A 21693-nucleotide genomic window follows, 5' to 3' on the forward strand; every position below is an offset into this window, starting at 1 on the left:
TTTTGTTCTTCTCCCCATGTCCAACTGGCCACCACCTAATACTTTACCCACAGCAAATGACTTAGTTCTCATATAGAATTCACTGTTATACCATTGCACACATTTGTCAGAATTTACCTTCGCTTTCTTCTTTACTAAAAACAAAAACAAAACAAAAACAAAAAACAGTCCTACTTATTCCTCAGTATGTAACGCAAATGTAACCACTGTAAAGCCTTCCTATACCTGCCCTTTATGTAGCCACATATTTGGCAAACATCTGGCCAATGGATTAATCATATTGTATTACTTGTTTATGTATCTGCTTGCACAATTGTACCCTGAGCTTTCGATAAGTGAAAGCCACATCTCATGCTTCTTTTGTGACTTTTGGGCTCTTTTGTATGACTTCTCCTGCATGGAAAACAGTGGTATGCATATAATAGGTGCTTACTGGATGTTTGTGGAATAAAGAGATGCCAAAAAGTCAGAGAAAAATGAGATGTACCTGCTGCTTTATTTTCAGGGAGTGCAGAGTAGCAGTTTTTAGTTGGTTTTCAAGAAATATTTGTTGAAGGAAACAAACAAAAAGATAAATAACTTTCTTCATTTTGCTCTTCATTTATCAGGTCTTACAAGTCCAGGCCCTTGGCCCTTGCCCACTTCATTCACTTTGTTCTAATCCACAAGGCATTGCCATAGCCTTCTTTCAATCCCTTATATTTGCCCTGACTTGTTCCACCACAGGACCTTTGCACATGTTGATTCCTCTCCCTGAAAAGCTCTTTTCTTACATTTATTCCCTGTTCCTATCCCCACTCTGTACACATCTGTTCTCATTTGAAAATCTAAGTCTCTATTATCCTGCTTTGTAGAATGCTACAGCCTCTAAACTGCTGACAGATCTTTTAAAAGGCAAACTTAACAATGCTACACTCCTCTTTAAATAAATCCAATGGTTCCTTACAATTTTGAGGATAAATCTCATCCTCCTTACTTTTGCCCAGAAGAACCTGGCTAAGTTAGTCTCTCTGAAGTTTCCATTTGCTATACAGATGTCTGCTCCCACACTACCAAGCCCTCTTCCTTGTTTGTGTGCTTCCCAGTTTCTTCTGCCTCTGTCCTACACATGTGTTGATGTGTCTACCAGAACTTCCCTCTCCATGGTGTTTCCCCTCTTTTTCTAATTATCTTTCATGCCTTAGCTCATGAATTCCCTCTTCAAGAAATATTTCCTCATTCATCAATTTATATGCCACCTACAGTACCTGTACACATATTTCTCATGGGACTTGTCCATCCCACTGTACTATGGTCATGGTTAAATTCTCTCTCTCCCACTGTACAGGAGATTCTTGATGGCAGGTATCTTGCTAATTTACCTCTCATACCCTCACCAAGCACACGTGGGGCACATATCAGTGTCAGAAAAACTGTAAAAGATGTTGTTGAAAGGAACAAAAGATTATGGAGTGTCCTATCAGTAGAATTCTGGATGTTGTTTAGAAGCCTTTGTGGGGTTATTTGATTCTATAGTAATCTGCATTTTGCATTGTCTTTATCTACCTTGCCAGGATACAAATGCACACAAATCATGCAACCAAGTAGAAGTTAGGATAAGCCACTATTATGAAACAAAGGTTGCTATATTTATGGGGCCAGTGGCTACAATGCCTTCCCAGGAAAACATGCCTGGTGTCTGTCTGACAAGAGTCCAGCTTTACAAGTGCCTTTCTGAGCAAGACAGGGAACAACAAATCTGGAGAACTTTGAGAAATTCACCCTAATTTATAGGCATTTCAGATAGAACTTATGGTGGAAAGATTTCTTGGGTTTGGTTTCCTAGCCTCAGGATATGAAATAACAGACTTTTTACAAGCCCAAACTGAGATTTCTTATGAAAACTTCCAGAAAGGGGCACCTGGGTGGCTCAGTCAGTTAAGTGTCCGACTCATGATGTTGGCTCAGGTCATGATTTCATGGGTCGTGGGATGGAGACCTGTATCAGGCTCCACATTCAGCGGGGAGTCTGCTTGGGATTCTCTCTCTCTCCCTTTCCTTCTGCCCCTCCCTCCACTCACTCTCTCTGTCTCTCTCTAGAATAAATAAATCTTTAAAATAAATAAATAAGAAAACTTCCAGAAAGAAATAAATTCTCTGGCCTTAAAGCTGGTCAATACTGCATGCCTATAGATCTATAAAGCAAAGTCAAGGAGACTTATATGGTGAATTATCATTCTTACTGCTCCAATATAAATAACAGGACAAACCTAATGAGAACAGCCTTCCTTTTTTGATCAAAAATAATCTTCGAGATTATTATTACAGGGAAAACTGTAAAAGATTTTGAAATGTGTCCTTTCAAAGGAATGTTGGCTGTCGTCTAGCATTCCTTTCCAGGATTATCTGATACTAATGTGGTCTGTACCATTCATAGTCCCTGACTATTTGTAACCTTACAGGGACAGAAGTCAACCCATGGAGGACTGGTGGCAATGCAGCAGCTTCATGTCCATAGAGATACAATTTTGTCCAGTGAAGTACAATTATGGTGTAGATATCAATGGTTTTGATATCCGTTACCATATACACTTCAGTATTCCTAAGTGTCTGTTCTTCAGATTATCTGTTGTATCAGCTTTTAACATCTTACTATTTCCCTCACTAGGTAATGAACAAAATAAAATAAGGGAGTTATGTAAAATTATTCTTTAAAGTAGGCATTTATTGTTTCCTGAATAAATAAATACCTCCATACATAGTAGGTAGTTTCTGTTGAATATTTAAATGAATTAAAAAACTGATAAACTATATAATGCAAAGAACTATCCTAATTGACTTAAGCATTTTCAGTGTTCATGAGGTACAGAAAATCATTATATTCATTTGTTCATTCAACAAAGATTACAGAAATACTATCTATGTGCTAGGCATTGGGTTTTAGGCTAGGGTACAATGATGACTGAGTACAAGGCTCCCTGCCCCCACGTAGATTAAATTCTAATAAGTTAAAAATAAATTAAATTAAATAGCTATAAAATAAACATTAAAGTACAACTGTAATAATTTGTACTAAAGTATGATTTCTTTGAGGAATTTGATCTAGTTGGGGAAATCAAGGTAAGTCTTTCCCTGAAACATGTTTGAATTGAGCCCTAAAAGGTCAATAGGTGTTAAGTAGATGATAAGAGAGAACAAGATGTGCAAAGGCCCTGTGGTGGGACAATCACAGCATATATAATGGAATGAAAGGCCACTATCAGAGCACTGTGGGTTAAAACCTGTGCTGGTGCACAGGGCTCTTTAAGGGTGCATTAATTTTGCAATTACCCTTTTGATCACTAGATGGCAGATAATATACTAGAAAGGCAAAAGGCTGGATAAATTTAAATTTATGGAGGGTTGTAAGGAAATGGGGGAGATAAGAGGATCTAGCAAGAAAAGATGGGAGATTAAAAATTGGTTGGGGTGGGGGCACAGGTAGGCTCTGATAATGGAGAGTAACAGAAAGCCAATTATTGTTTTATTTTCCTTCAACAAATATTTGAGAACCTACTGAAAGCTGCTATTGTACATTCCTTAAAATAAGGTAGTAACCACATCTCAATTTTAAAAAATTCTTAGCATCTCTCCATTCCATAACAATCCATGAAACACCAGTTACCCATGCTACTGTCTTCCATACTGTGAGGTATAGTAAAGGAAAAGATATCCCTCTTCTCAAGATTTTCAAAAAATACATGGTAAAAATGCCAATTATTGAATATGATAAAGTAGCTGTAAATATAAATTTATCCTTCATTGTAGGAATATAATTGAACCCAAACTTTTTGATCAGAGATGAAAACTTATTTAAATGACCGTTAATACCACTCACAATTAATGTCAAGTTGTAATATTTCTATTTATTTTTATTGTTATGTTAATCACCATACATTACATCATTAGCTTTTGATGTAGTGTTCCATGATTCATTGTTTGTGCATAACACCCAGTGCTCCACGCAGAATGTATCCTCTTTAATACCCATCACCAGGCTAACCCATCCCCCCACCCCCCTCCCCTCTAGAACCCTCAGTGTGTTTTTCAGAGTCCATTGTCTCTCATGGTTCATCTCCCCCTCCAACTTACTCCCCTTCATTCTTCCCCTCTTGCTATCCTCTTCTTCTTTTTTTTTTCTTAACATATATTGCATTATTTGTTTCAGAGGTACAGGTCTGTGATTCAACAGTCTTGCACAATTCACAGGGCTCACCATAGCACATACCCTCCCCAATGTCTATCACCCAGCCACCCTCTCCCTCCCACCCCCCAAGTTGTAATATTTCTAATAAGTAGGCTGAGTCAACAGATTAGCAATATTAACAATACAGAGCTATAATTACATACTATAAACAATGGCAAATTCTGGGATCAAATAAAGAGGTTTAGAAGCTTCTGAACGGTACAGAGCTGGTGCAGCGATAATATTCACCATGGTCACTTTTTCACATGGTCACAATTCACATGGTCACAATTTCACACACAGGTACAAATTAGCAAATAAGTATTTGCATTTGCAACTTCTGTGGGAGCCACTACTATGTGAAAAAAGGGTATATATCTTTTGGATGCAAAAGGACATCATAAGAAACAAAATAAGTAGTTTTGGATAATTTTACATCATTCTGATATGAGGAATTAAAAATAAGATGGAGCACTGGATGTCATATGTCCACAATCAGACTCCTAGGTCCTAACACATATGATTGTAAAATAAAATTTTTCTCACATAGAAATGTAAAATACATATCTAGTACACATAAAAATTCACAAAATTTTGGAAGTAAACACTTGTATAGGGATGCTTATTAAGAATGTGAAAAATACTACATTAAAGCAAAAGGTAGGGTTTCAGCATGGAATAAATTTTATTAAAGGAGATATCCTACTAGAGAAGTTCAATCTATAGCTAGACACTGAATAGAATAAAGAAAACAGACTGGGAAAAACGAGAAGGAAAAGCATTTCATATGAAGGAAAAACCAAAAGCAAATGTATAAAAAGTGACAGAGGCAGAAGGCCCAAGTCATAAAACCATAAAACTTAATGTTTAAAGAGACTTCAAGAAATAAATTTGGTTCAGCTACAATAAGCATGATCAATGTTTCCTTTTTTTTCACCCCAATCGTTTCCAGAAAGCACATCTGACAGTTGAATGGTGAGAAACATTCCCCTGATGCACCAGGACCCTGGTAATCGTGCAGTTACCATTTTTGTCACTAGATGGCAGACAGATACTAATAAGGCAAAACACTGGGTAAGTTTAAATTCATAGGGGTTAGGGGGTAGGGGAAAAATAAGGGATACAGGCAGATGAATGGGAAAACACAATTTTTTAGACTTCACAAAATTAAGATGCTTTTAATATATGAATTTTTTTAAAAATTGGCATTCTCTATGCTACTGTCCCCATTTTAGAGTTGAGGTAACTGAGGTCCAGAAATGTGACCTTGCTTACCCAAAGTCCACAGTAAACCCCTGGACTTAAGACAAAAAAACAAAAACAAAACAGAACAAAAAAAAAAAACATACTTGGATGAAATAATATGGAAATAAATGAAAGAAACTCTTCCATACATAATTATAATAGCTATACTTTAAGAACGCATGGCATTTTACTGAACAGAGTTTTAAAACACATGTTGTAATTTTTTATAGGTAGTAACTAAAGGACAGAGTTAAGTGACTTACCCATGATTGATCTGCTTCAGTGTGTTATATGTTTTACATACTATACTGTTTTTCATTAAATACCTAATTTACCACAATTTTCAGTCAACATTTCCCCCATTTTTTTACAAAATAGGGAACCAAACGCTTAAAAGAGTAAAGTGTCTTGGGCAAGATTAGACAACTAGTGAAGAGCTAAGACTCCCACTTAGGTGTTCTGACTCCCTGAACAGAACTTTCAGTATAATTATTATTAGGTAAGTAAGTTCTGAGAGACTCAGAAGAAATAACGGTCTGAAAACTACTCTGAGAAAGACTTTCTTAAAATTGCAAGTTTTAACCTCATTTTATAAAACCTCATTTTTAAAGCAGGTGGTAGTTACAGAATGACCAGGAGTGCTAATGTTCCACGTAGATGAAATGGCAGGGTGCGGAGACAGAAGATTAACACACTTTTTCAAAGATACTGAAGACATATTCCTGTCAGGGCAAAAGAGTAAACTGGAAGGATTAACAAGATATGTGTTTGGTGAAGCCTGATGAATTCAGCTTGATGAGAGCTATTATTATTAGGCTAAGGAAATAAGATTTCACAGAAGCATTAGAATTATATTTCTGAGCAGCTGAGTGCTACATGAGACTTGTTCAGGAGGGATGACTTTGAAGTGGTCCAGACACATCCAAGAACCCTTTACCAGTTCTAGTTCATGGTGATCTTGTCTTTTTGGTCAGCTTTATTCACTTTATTCTCTACCACTCAGCTGTCACCTGATATATGCTCTCTTATAAAGGTAGTATTTCATTTTAAGCACATTCCTGTCTTACCAAGTCCTTGAGATCAAGAATCATATTTTTTAATTCATTTTGCTTTTAATTCCACCTCCATTTAGAATGTCAAGAGCAGCAAAATAGTGTCAACTCCCATCTTAACAATAAGAAAAAGCTGGGTTAGCTAAAGCAAAACACAACAAAACCCCAAAATCATAATTCTTCTTGAACCTATCAGAGAGCTGAGTTGTAAGGCAACCAAGTAAACTGAATTCCAAAGGTTACAAGCCTCTCTAAGGAGAGATGAGAGACCAGACTTACTTCATTCAGGCAAAGCACAAGGAAAGAAGTAGCTGGCATATAAGCAGGGACGAAAAAATCTGCTAAGATTTAACAGTCTTAAAGACCAAGTATGGGCTAAGAGGTCAGTCTGGAATAGTTGGCAGTCTCAAAGGCAAGAGGAGTTGGCACTCGCAAGCTCTTTTCTACAGATAAAATCCTATAATTTTATCTGCTAAATCAGGCAACCCTACTACCTAGTGCTACAGAGAAAGACTAGGGGCAAGACAGGTGACTGAAAAGAGCTCCCTTTGGTGGTACAGGCAGGCAGGAAGTGACAGGCTGCTGCAGGAAGCAAGCAAGTATAAAGCTCTACCTACTTTAGAAAAACATTAATTTATATATAACAAAAGCCCTAAACTGATGGTAGATAGTCAGCAAACTCAATCCCAAAACTTCTGGGGGCGGGGAGCAAAAACTCCTTTAGGGAAGAGCAGGAAACCCTCTTAGGCACAGGACTCTAGACTGACTACAAGCAGAAATCTATCACCAGCGGAGAGGGACAGGCAGCCCCCAAATTGCCCAAGACCAGTCACAGATTTAGAAAGTTTATCTGCCATGAAAGGAAGTGGAGGGATGTTGAGAAGGCCCAAAATCTGAGGCACAGGGGCACATGGCCTGCCAAGAATGAAGCTGGACCACAGCACAGAAAACCCGAAAGGCTAGGACCAAGTAACAAGCAAAAGAAGTTAATTGCTGGAGGAGGGGAAAAAATATTGAGAGAGATCCCCTATGTGGCTCTGATATAGCTAAGGGTGAGGGAGAAACACTAAAAAAAACCTTCTGGAAACTCCACTAGAAGTAGTCCACTCTAAACACAAGATAACAGCAGCCCACTGCAGGTAATGATATCAACAAAATCCAAACCAGTTCAACTTGTGATGGATTCAGTCTCTGTACTAACAGCATTTAGAACAAGAGTCTTGGTCATTTCTGGATGTAAATACTATTTAACTTATTCTCTACTGCCTTTTCACACATGAGGTCCAGTACTCAAGAATTACCAGACATAAAGAGTAAGGGAAAAAAAAGATGGACAACGTGCATCATAGATGAGATGACAGCAGAAAGATGAAATCCATAAAAAAAGAGTCAAACTGAAATGATAAGAAAAAAACGTAAGAGATGAATTCTTTTGATCAGCTCATCAGTAGACTGAAGAAAAAAATCAATAAATGTTAAAACAGGTCAATAGAAATTATCCAGACTAGCATTTCTATACACTAACAGTGAACTATCTAAAAAAAGAATAAAATAATTCCATGTACTATAGCATCAAAACAATAAAATACTTAAAAATAAATTTAACCAAGGAAGTGGAACATCTATACAACAAAAATGTTAAGGCATTGATTAAAGAAATTGAAGATGACACAAATAAATGGAAAGATATCCCATGTTCATGGATTGGAAGAGTTAGTATTGTTAAAATGTCCATACTAAACAAAGATTTATAGACTCAATGTAATTCCTATAAAAATTCCAATGGCATTCTTCACAGAAATGGGAAAAACAATTCTAAAATTTGTATGGAACTACAAAAGAACCTGAATAGCCAATTAATTGGCTAATTTGTCTCAAGAACAAAGTTGAAGCATCACAATTTTTGATTCCAAAATATATTACAAAGCTGTAGTAATCAAAACAGTATGGTACTGGTATAAAAACAGACATAAAGACCAATGAAACAGAATCAAGAGTCAGAAATAAACCCATTCTTATATGGTCAACTATTTTTGATATGGGTGCCAAGAACACTCAATGGTGAAAGGACAGTCTCTTTAATAAATGGTGCAGGGAAAATTGGGTAGTCACATGAAAAAGAATAAAACTGCATGAACTGTGCCACTCACAAAAATTAACTCAAAATGCATTAAGGACTTGAATGTAAGACCCGAAACCATAAAACTCCTAGAGGAAAAAGCTCCTTGGCATTAGTCTTGGTAATGATTTTTTGGATATGACATCAAAAGCACAAGCAACAAAAAGAAATTTCAAGTGGAACCACATCAAACTAAAAAGCTTCTGCATAGCAAAACAAACAATCAAGAAAATGAAAATTTCTTCCATTCTCAAGGAATGGGAGAAAACATTTGCAAATCACACTAAGGAATTAATATATAAAGAACTCATACAACTCATACAATAGCCAAAAAACCCCCATAAATAATCCAATTAAAAATGAGCAGAGGACTTGATTAGACATTTTTCCAAAGAAGACATACAAATAGCCATCAAGCAGATGAAAATGTGCTCAGTATCATGGGATATACAAATCAAAACCACAATGAAATATCAACTCACACCTGTTAGAAGGGCTATTATGAAAAAGACAATAGAAAATAAACATTGGCAAGGATGTGGAAAAAAAGAGAACTGTTGTGCACTGTTGGTGAGAATGTAAATTGGTGCAATCTCTATGGAAAACAGTATGAAGATTCCTCAGAAAACTGAAAATAGAACTACCATATGTTTAGCAGTTCCACTTCTGGTTATTTATCAGAAGGAAATGAAATCACTGTCTCATACAGACAAGCTGCACCCCATGTTCACTGCAGCACTATTCACAATAGTCAAGATATGGAAACAACCTAAATGTCTATCGATGGATAAATGGATAAAGAAAATATGGTATGTATATAATAGGATATTATTCAGTCATAAGTAAAAAAGAAAACTGCTATTTGTGATATTGATAAACCTTGAGAACATGAAGCTGAGTGATATAAGTCAGACAGAGAAAGACAAATACTCTCTGATCTCAACTGTGTAACCTCAAAAAGCCAAGCTCATAGAAACAGAAAGTTGATTGGTAGTTGCCAAGGGCTGGGAGTGGGGGAAATGAGGAGATGTTAGTCAAAAGGTACAAACTGCCAGTTTTGAGATGAATAATTTCTGGAAATCTAATGAACAGCATGGTGACTATAGTTAACAACACCATATTGTATACTTGAAAGTTGCTAGAGAGTAGATCTTAATGTTTTCACCATGAAAACAAAGAAATGGTAATTTTGTGAGGTGAAAAATGTGTTAAGTAATCTTATTGTGGTAAACAATTTCACAACATATACGTGTACCAAATCTAAAAGAATTATCCAAACTGAAACACAAAGAGAAAAGAGAACAGGAAAAACAACAGCAGCAAGAGCAACAACCACTTCAAGAAAAACCAGAACACAGCATCCAAGTGCGGAGGAATGGGTCTAATTCTTTCTATTCCCAATACATAGTAGGTGTTCATTAAATTTTTGTGAAGGTTGTTGTTGTAGTGGGTAGAATAGAAACAATATCACCTAATAGTTATCAAACTTCTAGTGAGTATTGGAAAAACAAATTCTATCACTACACTAACCCCAATCTCTACAATAACTGTGGGAGTGGACACGCAATCATCATTTCATAGATCCGAAAGCTAAGAGGATTCGTGAGGTTAGGCAAGTTTTGCTCAAGTTCAAATAACATGCAAGTGGCAGAGCTGGTACCATGGTCCAGATCTGTTACACCCCAAAGCCCAAGATCTTTTGCACTTCCACATGGGGTCTTTGTACCTAGTGATGAATGTGATGTAAAGAAATGAAAAGGAAGAATAAGTACAAAGATCAATGAAGGAAAGTCTTTCTGAATTTGTAAATGATGGTCCTCAGTAAGGTAATAAGAGGTAAATGATCTTGAAAGTAGTCCTTGCATATAGTAATGTCAGAGGAAGTACATGACCTTGAAAACTGTAAACGAGCACACAGCAGATATTCAGGCAGTTTTTGTTGAACTGAATTAGATAGTTTCTCTGTCATGGTGTTGTCCATTGAGTCTACACTGCACCATTAATTACACTAATGGAAGCTTATTTTAATCAATATTAAGTTGGGGATTATTCTAGAATTAGACTAAAGAAATCTCCATATTAGATTTTAGAGATAGAATATTTGAAATCAGAACTTATCTCTTTACAGAATCCTTTTACTGATGTTATGAAGTTTCCTTTAGGAAGTTTTGACTTCCTTTAGTTTGGAAAATACTGTATGAAAGTCATCCTAGAAACACAAATCATTTCTCCGTTGTTAGAGATTATATACAACCTACCCAATGGCAGCATTGTACTAGCTATTCTAAAAGGCTCTCTCTCACTGAAGTGTGTTAGTAAATGGAAAGAAGACCATGTATTCACAGTATTCATTACTCATCTGTGTTTATAAGCAATATGATTGTAAATTGTTAATACTTTTAAGCCATTTTTTAGGACAGTTCATATGACAAATAATTACGTTAACTATAAATATTTAAAATACATTTTTTTTTGTTTTTTAATATTTGAAAATATAAAATTTAACAAAGCTCTTGCAGTAACTTTTCACTCCAGAGAAATTATTGATCAGCATAAATGTAAGAAGTTGTATAAGACTATTAAAATTATTCTCAAAGCAAAATAGATAAATAACTAGATTTTTTATAAATGGCAAACTATTTGTAATTTCACTTTTGCTGACAGTGTTTCAATATTTTAACATTTAAAAAGGTTTCTTCATGCACAAGTCCACTGTATTTTCAATAAAACAGAATTTGGTTCTTTTCACCAAATGATGTGAAGATGATTTTTCTAGCTGGAATAAACAAAAAGTCAGCAATGATCAACAAAATAATATTATTTCCAGCCACCTTAATAAACTATGCTTGTAAAAAGCACATAACTAAAGATTAAAATATTTGATTTGTAAAATAACTATAGCTGATTTTATTTTTCAGATTATCATATCAACATATCATAAGCGATGTAGCAAGAATCTTAACAGAAATTCCAATTGCTCTATATGTATTTTGGATTCAAAAACATTATCTTACAAATATCAAAGACATTAGTAAACGCAAAGAGGGAACAGACTTCTGTGAAATGACCAGTATTAAACTCAAACATTAGAAAAACCATAAAGAACTTCCAGAGAAGGCTGCAACACAGTAGTCCTATTTTGTAATTGGCATGAGGGCACAGGCTAACTTGTTAAGATATTTATGTATTATTCTAATATTTTATGTTCTGTATCAGGAAGTATAACAATGTGTAGTAGATACAAATCTAGTTCGAATTATAATAAGATTCTATTATACTCTTGTATTTATAGTCTACTGACATTCCTGGAAATTTTTCTCTCTTGAGGGACATTAATAGGCAGCAGCAGTAACCCCTACAAAGAAAAGACTGGCTTCCTCTTTCATCAACACTAACATTGATCTCTGACCAAACTTAAAAGCAGTTCTAGATACAAAACAGGAAGAACATCATCATTTTTTTATCCCGGGATGCCTGGCAGAACACAAGAATTTGTCCATTAAAAATTGGGTGCTTTTGGAATAGAGAGCTATTGTTAATTTCACCAAAAGCCCTTAAAATAATTAAAGTAACAGGGGGAAAGTCTAAGTTAAATAGAACAGAAAGTAATGAGGAAAAATCTGAGCGATGTGATTATTGATGTAAAGTCTAGAATGGTAACATTATATTTACTAAAAGGAAAACTGAGTAGCTTTGTTTTTGTTTCAAGATTTTGTAATAAATGACAGAGTCGATTGTGGCAATAAATTTGAAGAGTAAAATTATAACATTAGAAAGGTACATTTCAACCTAAAATGATCTTATAATATATACTGAACATGTTCACATAAGTGAGACTACCTTCCACTATGTCTTTTTAATATACCTGGTATTGTTTACAGCAGAACTAAACACTTAAAAAATGAAGTCCCAGCCAGTTACTCAAAGGAGTTGGTTTTGAATTATTTCTTTGAAAAAACAATGTTCTTGAATAATGTTATGACAATGTAAATGTTTCAATGTGTATTTTATTGCATTATTAAAAGACTATTCTAAAAGGCAAATTTTAGAATTATAATTTTTTTTGTATCATCTTTCAATAAAAGAAAGTATTATATAATGCCCACTAGAGGGCATTCTTGTAATCCATAACTGAATGGGGGGGTGGCAGGGTACAGATTTTAACTATAATCAAATTTGACATGTTGGAAATTAATATTATTTCAACAGAAAACAACAGAGAAAAAATTAAATTGCTTTAAAATTAAAGATATGTACCCACATTTTTCAAACTGGACTTAAAAGATCAATTTTATAAATTAGTGACATTAGTATAAATTAGACAAAATACATGCTATGTCAAAGAGTGACTTTGGGATGGACACTGGGGAGGGTATGTGCTATGGTGAGTGCTGTGAATTGTGTAAGACTGTTGAATCATAGACCTGTACCCCTGAAACAAATAATATATTATATGTTAATTAAAAAAATAGAGTGACTTTGAGACAGAGACTACTAGAATGTGTTTTCATTTAGGCAATATTTTTTTGTGGGCATATTTTAATAGAAACACATTTACTTATTTCAAAATATTTTTATCATTTGAAACTTTCTAATAGATTTTATCACTTTAATTCAGCAACTTAGCTTGATCATCATAATAGTATTCTCAATATTGAGCCAAATCATAGAAAGTGCTAAAAGAAATAAGGATTTTTTTGCTTATCATTATTTGGTTAAACTTACTGTTATTATTTTGTAAAATTTACATTAAGTATTCTTTCCATATCTGGGCCCTCCTTCATACACCCATTTCTTCCCCGTCTCCCCAGGTCACTATTATCTTTCTCATTGTGATTTGCAATCATTTTTTTCTTGGTCAGAGAAAGCAAGTGGTGCCTTCCCTCTGCAAACAATGATGATGACATTTCTTTCTTGACTAATAAAACAAAGCTACTGAATGAACTGTATTTTTCCAAAGATCCCAACAAGTGTGCCATTTTCTGAAATCTATTCTGTCACCTGAGTAACAAATGCTATCTTTAATTACATTCATTTCCTTCCCAGAGTCCACTGAATTCCAATGAAGAAAAGAGTGTCATAAACACAATACCATAAACCACATCCTACTAGGTATGAATATCCCATCATTTATTATGCTTAGGAACTAGATAATTTAGAGAACCTAAGTTTTTATCTTATAAATTTCACAGCAAATTAATTTGTGACATTTTAAAATATGAAATTTATATCTGTAAAATGTAAACCTCCTGATTGCTCATATTTTTTTAAAACATGCTTATGTACTGGAATGTATTTTAAGTCCCCATTCAACCAAAATGTGGCTTTGAAATGCCTTACTTGCAAGTCTCCAGATGCCAGGAAGGTATATATAAATACTTCTAAGTACATGCTTTAAAGATGAAATTATATTACTCCTTAACTGTAAAATGAGCTCACGGCTGTTGCGCTATATTCCATAAATCCATTAGGATGATTGATAAGCCATTAAATACACAAGGACTCAAAATGATAGCATAGTTTCTTTTACAGTGTTCACATCATCCTGTATAATGGGTAAAATGGAAAATCACACAGATTACATTTTATTGTAAATATCTTCCTTATTTATGCATTCAGATGGTAACTCTTCGTACCTTAAACTGTTAGTCTGTATGTGAATATATTTTAAAAGCAGAATAAACAATCACTAGTTTAATAATACTTGGTCTTATTAGTAGAAATTTTGACTATTAAACATACTTCTATCTGTAAACACTGTATTTGGGTTAAAGACTTAACTATGTTCCAAGTGTGAGTATTTATCAACAGCACACTACTTTATATCATATTACAAATGAGAAAATAATCTTCCATTCATATTTTCTCATGCCGCTTTTATACAGTTAATTGGACAGGTTGAAAATAAATCTGTGTGCATTGCTATTTGTCTCAGACACGAAATAGTTAAGAGTGATATGTGTGCCAGGGTTTTAATAGGGCTTAACAACAAAAAGCTTCAATCCTCCACTTCCACTAGATTTTGTTGCCGTGGTTTTGCTTGCTTAGGGCCATCCATCTGTTAATGTTGACTTGTAATACAGCTAAGCTCCTGCTTGCAGTTCACTAGTCTAGTTGATGTGTGTGTGCATGTTGTGTGTCCTGTACACTCAGATACATACACATTACAATTGCTAGAATAAGTTAAGAATGGCTAATATTATTATAAATGGAGTAGTATCTTAGATTCATATAAGTTCTGCACATTTAAAGGAATTTCCCATTCTCAGAAAACTCCCATAAATTTTTACAAATAAATATTCTTAAAACATAATTTTCAGGAACAAACTTAGTCTAAATGTTGTTCACGAAGACTACAGTATTTGTTCTAAAATAAAACTGATGAAAGAAGGAAAGTGTGTAGTCAAGATTAAAACTGTTCTGCACCATGACCGGTGGCAGTATTCTCACTGGACCTAACTGGCCCTGTTTTCAATAAAACCAGAGGAGGATCCTTTCCCTGGAGTCCTGTTAGGCTGGGGCTACTGCTGGAACTGTCATCTTCACACAAAAGGGAAAAGGGTTGGGTTTTACAAATGTGAAGCCTAATTGGGAGATCTTCATGGCTGTACCCTTGACATTTATTTAAGCCTCATCAACAAAACGGGAAATAACCATACTAATTAGCAGACTAGCATACAGATTACTATTTTTTGGGGTGTAGATGTAGATTCACAATCAATTCCAAACATAAGCTAAGTGATGGAATACAGACTTAAAACAGCATGCATTTTGATTTTTGTTCTTTTCTACAGTATCCAGATTATGAAACTTTATTTTTTCACTTACTAAAATACATTCTTGGAATTTAAACAACCATAATCTCATTTTCACCTTTTGAAAAATAGATGAAAATAAAGTGTTTCATTTATCCAAGTCTAGCTGGAAACTGGAAATGTAAAGTTCTTTACATAGCTGAGATCAACTTCTCAAGGGGATAAAGAATTGGGGTAAGTAAAGCCCATATTCTTTATTTTGATAACTTTACTGACAAGAAAATGACATACTTGAGGTCTTATAAACTTAGCAATCAAGAGATTTTTCAATAAAATAAGCTATATATTTATTCTCAAATCACAAATCAGGATCTAAAGTTATCCCTATTTAGAATAAAGACAGACAAATTTAGGGTCCCCACTACTTTAGAGGACTAGAGGGTTGTTAGTGGCTCTGGACAGTTACACCAAGAGAGAAGAAAGTCAGTGCCATTGTGATAAGAGACCCGAAGTTCCAGATATGTGTATATGTATTAATGGGTAGCTGCCATTTATTAAGTGCCTATTATGTGGCAGGTGTTTTATATACATTAACCATAATGCCTATAGCATCTTAGCAAAATGACATGTATTGTCATTACCATTTTATAAATGTAGAAAGTAAGTCTTAGGGCCACTGTGTTTTGCTCAATGCCAAATGCTATTACTTTTTTCAAAGTCAAGTCTCTCTGGCTCTCAATACCATACCTTTGTCTCCAACTGCCCCTCCACCACAAACACTCCACCCAACTCAAAGGCTCAACAGTAGTGGTTAGGTACTTAACTTCCAGAATCAGTCTGTCTGCTTTTCAATCCCTACTCTGCTATTTATTACCTGTAAAACTCTGGCCACATTTCTTCATCCCTCTGCTGTTACTAAATCTGAAAAATGGGGATAATCATTCCCAGTGTGCTTGGACTGTTGGGAGTTTAAATTAATCATGTAATACACACAAACATACAGACATCTTTGTTGTTAATCAAGGATCTGTCTCTTCCTCATGTTTTCCAAGTTCGCTCTAGCGTACTTCAATGTTATTCAACTCTGTAAAAATTGAAGTTTGGAAAACAGTAGTAAGAACCTCAAAATTATCTGGATCACCAAATCCCAGAGGTACTACAGAATCTCGATTTTAGGTAACTGAATTTACCACATGGCAAGACTTTTAAAGAGAGTGTGGTTATTTGGATAATCAAATGTGAGATGGGGCCCAGAGAGAACGGTCCCTCACTGAGAGGCTGGCTCTAACATGAGACAGTGATATTACTCTTCTAGCTTAGTGAGCCTGACAGAAAGAAGAAAGGAGTGCATTCTAAGTTTATTTCTACTTGTAGCCTTTATTTTTTTAATAGTTTCTTAGGAAACTAAGCTGTCTTTGAGAGAGGTATTAATAAACCTGAGTATTTCAAATGAAAAACACTGTACAGAAGAGACAAAGAAGAAAAACCAGATTTCTGTCCCCGAAACAGTGATCCTTGCCTCTCTTGGGTACTTCCACTGGATGGGAGCTCTTGCGACACTGACTTCATCTGTGGATCCAGTGTCTAGCCCCATTTCCTGGAATGGTTTCATGCCTCCTGAACAATTTTATTTTAATCTTTGTACATCATGAATCATGGTAGGTGTGTTTGTCTCTTCATTTTTGGCTGCTAAGCAAGGGAATGGGCCTTAGCTTCTTACTGTACTTTCTCTCTGCCTTGAATCTTATCTAAATTAAATACATTTTAATCTTTTGTTCTATGATTCCTGGTAAAATGTCCATTTATTTTTGGAAATAAGTAGAATATAAACAAATAAATAAACATAATGTCTCTGACATATTTATTGATATCTAAATTATGCCTTTAACCACATCTAACTATTCCTAGAAATGCTTACATACGTAATTGAAAATCTTAATGGGCCAAGATCCTAATATTATTGTGCTTAGAGAGACAGCAGTAAGACTACTTATTGATTTGGAATTAATCATAAAACAGTAACTTCATGGTTCTAGCATCATCTTCTGTCTCTTGTATTATACACTGGATCATTTTTCTATCAAATCACTGAGACTCCAAAAAGTGAACTAAGGAAGTGAACCAAGGAAACTTCTGTGTTATCAGACCACAAAGAAAAGGCAGTAGACTATGCCTGGTCCCTACTGATTTCCTTGCCCAAAATGCAAACAATGTATTTGAAGCTTATTTTCTATGTAGTCTGTTTGTGTAACTGGCTCAATTCTCATGTGAGAACTGACGCAACAATGACCCATTAAGGTCAAACTTGCCATGCTTCAGGTTTATGGTACAGAGATCCAGCCTCTAAGTACCTAAAATACAGATTTTTTTTTCTTTTTTGCAAAGATGACTTTTTGGCAAATGATTATGAGGCAATCGGAGATAGCAAAAATCTTCTGAGATTTTGTCACTGCCCTTAAAACCCTCCTCTGAGAATTGCTTTCCCTGTTGCCCCTACTACTTGCCAGTGTCCTTGGTAACATGGGATTCCCCTTGTTTCTCTGGCTAGATTTGACTGAACCAAGAATTAATGGTTGATCCAAGTGGGCCGATGATATTCTTCCACAAGAAAGGGGATTTGGGAATTGCGGTCCATTTCTAGCAGCTGGCTGAACTGAGGGCCTGCAAGCACAGTGTCAGGCACACGGAGGAGCTGAGAAAGCTACTCTATGGAATGCACAGTGAATGGTCAGGCAGAGAGAAGAACAAGCCAGGTGAGAGAGAGAGAGACAGAGAGGAGATGGGTTGGGAAGGGGGGTGGGGGCAGGGCTGATATTCTTCCCTGACTGCTTTTGAGTTTTCCATTTTCTGGTTCCAATCCTACCAGAGGGCTACATACATTCTTATGCCTGACATAAGCAAAGACAAAACATTAGATTGTGATAAATATTGCTAGGTGACAAATGATTGGAAATATGGACTCTTAACAAATTCACCTGTTAAAATATATATACACAGGTATATACACCTATTTATATAATGGAACACATGTATACAAAGAAACACATATATGGGGATTACACATTGCCTAAAACTCAGATATTTATCACTTGAAAAGACTGCTATTCAGAAATTACCAGCACCTGCATAATAAATCTAAATATGTTGGCTTAACAAATTCCTATGAACCAAGTAGGAAAATCATAATTTTTTTGCTTTTTAAAAATTTTACTGTTATGTTAATCACCATTACACCATTAGTTTTGGATGTAGTGTTCCAAGATCCATTGTCACCCCGTGCTCCATGCAGTACGTTCCCTCTTTAATACCCATCACCAGGCTAACCATCCCCCCACTCCCCTCCCCTCTAGAACCCTCAGTTTGTTTATCAGAGTCCATAGTCTCTCATGGTTCGTCTCTCCCTCCGATTTCCCCCCCTTCATTTTTCCCTTCCTACTATCTTCTTTCTTTTAACATATAATGTATTATTTGTTTCGGAGGTACAGGTCTGTGAATCAACAGTCTTACACAATTCACAGCGCTCCCCATAGCACATACCCTCCCCAATGTCTATCACCCAGCCACCCCATCCCTCCCACCCCCCAACCACTCCAGCAACCCTCAGTTTGCTTCCTCAGATTAAGAATTTCTCATATCAGTGAGATCATATGATATATGTCTTTCTCTGATTGACTTATTTCGCTCAGCATAATACCCTCCAGTTCCATCCACGTCGCTGCAAATGGCAAGATTTCATTCCTTTTGATGGCTGCATAATATTCCAGTGTGTGTGTGTGTGTGTGTGTGTGTGTGGTGTGTGTGTGTGTGTGTGTGTATACCACTTCTTCTTTATCCATTCATCTAACAGTGGACATCTTGGCTCTTTCCATATTTTGGCTATTGTGGACATTGCTGCTATAAACATCGGGGTGCACATACTCCTTTGGATCACTACATTAGTATCTTTGGGGTAAATACCCAGTAGTTCAATTCCTGGGTCTTATGGTAGCTCTATTTTCAATTTTTGAGGAACCTCCATACAGTTTTGCAGAGTGGCTGCACCAGCTTGCATTCCCACCAACAGTATAGGAGGGTTCCCCTTTCTCCACATCCCCACCAACACCTGTTGTTTCCTGACTTGTTAATTTTAGCCATTCTGACTGGTGTGAGGTGGTATCTCACTGAGGTTTTGATTTGGATTTTCCTGATACCGAGTGATGTCAAGCACTTTTTCATGTGTCTGTTGACAAATGGATGTCTTCTTTGGAAATATGTCTGTTCATGTCTTCTGCCCATTTCTTGATTGGATCATTTGTTCTTTGGGTGTTGAGTTTCATAAGTTCTTTATAGCTTTTGGATAGCAGCCCTTTATCTGATGTGTCATTTGCAAATATCTTCACCCATTCTGTCGGTTGTCTTTTGGCTTTGTTGACTGTTTCTTTTGCTGAGCAAAAGCTTTTTATCTTGATGAAGTCCCAATAGTTCATTTTTGCCCTTGCTTCCCTTGCCTTTGGCGATGTTTCTAGGAAGAAGTTGCTGCGGCTGAGGTCGAAGAGGTTGCTGCCTGTGTTCTCCTTTAGGATTTTGATGGACTCCTGTCTCACAATTAGGTCTTTCAAACATTTGGAGTCTATTTTTGTGTGTGGTGTAAGGAAATGGTCGTTTCATTCTTCTGCATGTGGCTGTCCAATTTTCCCAACACCATTTGTTGAAGAGACTGTCTTTTTGTCATTGGACATTCTTTCCTGCTTTGTTGAAGACTAGTTGACCATAGACTTGAGGGTCCATTTCTGGGCTCTCTATTCTATTCCATTGATCTATGTGTCTGTTTTTGTGCCAGTACCATACTGTCTTGATGATGACAGCTTTGTAATAGAGCTTGAAGTCTCGAATTGTGATGCCACCAGCTTTGCTTTTCTTTTTCAACATTCCTCTGGCTATTCGGGGTCTTTTCTGATTCCATACAGATTATTTGCTCCATTTCTTTGAAAAAAGTTGATGGTATTTTGATAGGGATTGCATTGAATGTGTAGATTGCTCTAGGTAGCATTGACGTCTTCACAATATTTGTTCTTCCAAACGATAAGCATGGAACGTTTTTCCATTTCTTTGTGTCTTCCTCCATTTCTTTCATTAGTATTTTATAGTTTTCTGAGTACAGATTCTTTGCCTCTTTGGTTAGATTTGCCTCTTTGGTTAGATTTATTCCTAGGTATCTTATGGTTTTGGGTGCAACTGTAAATGGGATCGACTCCTTAATTTCTCTTTCTTCTGTCTTGCTGTTGGTGGATAGGAACGCCACTGATTTCTGTGCATTGATTTTATATCCCGCCACTTTACTGAATTCCTCCTGTGTGAGTTCTAGCAGTTTTGGGGTGGAGTCTTTTGGGTTTTCCACATAAAGTATCATATCATCTGCAAAGAGTGAGAGTTTGACTTCTTCCTTGCTGATTCACATGCCTTTTCTTTCTTTTTGTTGTCTGATTGCTGTGGTTAGGACTTCTAGTACTATGTTGAATAGCAGTGGTGATAGTGGACATCTCTGCTGTGTTCCTGACCTTGGGGGGAAAGCTCTCAGTTTTTCCCCATTGAGAATGATATTCGCTGTGGGTTTTTCATAGATGGCTTTTATGATGTTGAGGTATGTATCCTCTATCCCTATACTCTGAAGAGTTTTGATCAAGAAAGGATGCTGTACTTTGTCAAATGCTTTTTCTGCATCTATTGAGAGGATCATATGATTCTTGTTCTTTCTTTTATTAAAGTATTGTATCACATTGATTGATTTGCAGATGTTGAGCCAACCCTGCAACTGAGGAATAAATCCCACTTGGTCGTGGTGAATAATCCTTTTAATGTACTGTCAGATCCTACTGGCTTGGCTAGTATTTTGGTGAGAATTTTTGCATCCATGTTCATCAGGGATATTGGTCTGTAATTCTCCTTTTTGATGGGGTCTTTGGTTTTGGGATCAAGGTAATTGTGGCCTCATAAAACGAGTTTGGAAGTTTTCCTTCCATTTCTATTTTTTGGAACAGTTTCAGAAGAATAGGTATTAATTCTTCTTTAAATGGTTGGTAGAATTCCTCTGGGAAGCCATGTGGCCTTGGGCTCTTGTTTGTTGGGAGATTTTTGATGACTGCTTCAATTTCCTTAGTGGTTATAGGTCTGTTCTGGTTTTCTATTTCTTCCTGGTTCAGTTTTGGTAGTTGATACATCTATAGGAATGCATCCATTTCTTCCAGATAACCTCACTTGCTGGCATATAGTTGCTCATATGTTCTTATAATTGTTTGTATTTTTTTGGTGTTGGTTGTGATCTCTCCTCTTTCATTCATG

The 21693-nt window shown here is 35.9% G+C and overlaps 1 protein-coding gene across 8 annotated transcripts in view; it reads right to left on the minus strand.

Moving 5' to 3' along the window:
* DENND1B (DENN domain containing 1B) overlaps positions 1–21693 on the minus strand; it is a 267467-nt gene that overhangs the window by 14592 nt on the left and 231182 nt on the right. The window contains exon 21 of one of the 8 annotated variants that reach the window (XM_073884625.1): positions 11188–11396. The exons of the other annotated variants lie outside the window; for them this stretch is intronic. Within the exon in view, the coding sequence (XP_073740726.1) occupies positions 11304–11396 (93 nt within the window). The 3' untranslated portion in view covers positions 11188–11303. Of the gene's footprint in view, positions 1–11187; positions 11397–21693 lie in introns of those variants that run through there. 8 annotated transcript variants of the gene reach the window in all.

The sequence above is a fragment of the Callorhinus ursinus genome, unplaced genomic scaffold, assembly GCF_003265705.2.
Source record: "Callorhinus ursinus isolate GAN/ISIS: 27379988/994484 unplaced genomic scaffold, GSC_fseal_2.0 scaffold57, whole genome shotgun sequence".
NCBI lineage: Eukaryota > Metazoa > Chordata > Mammalia > Carnivora > Otariidae > Callorhinus > Callorhinus ursinus.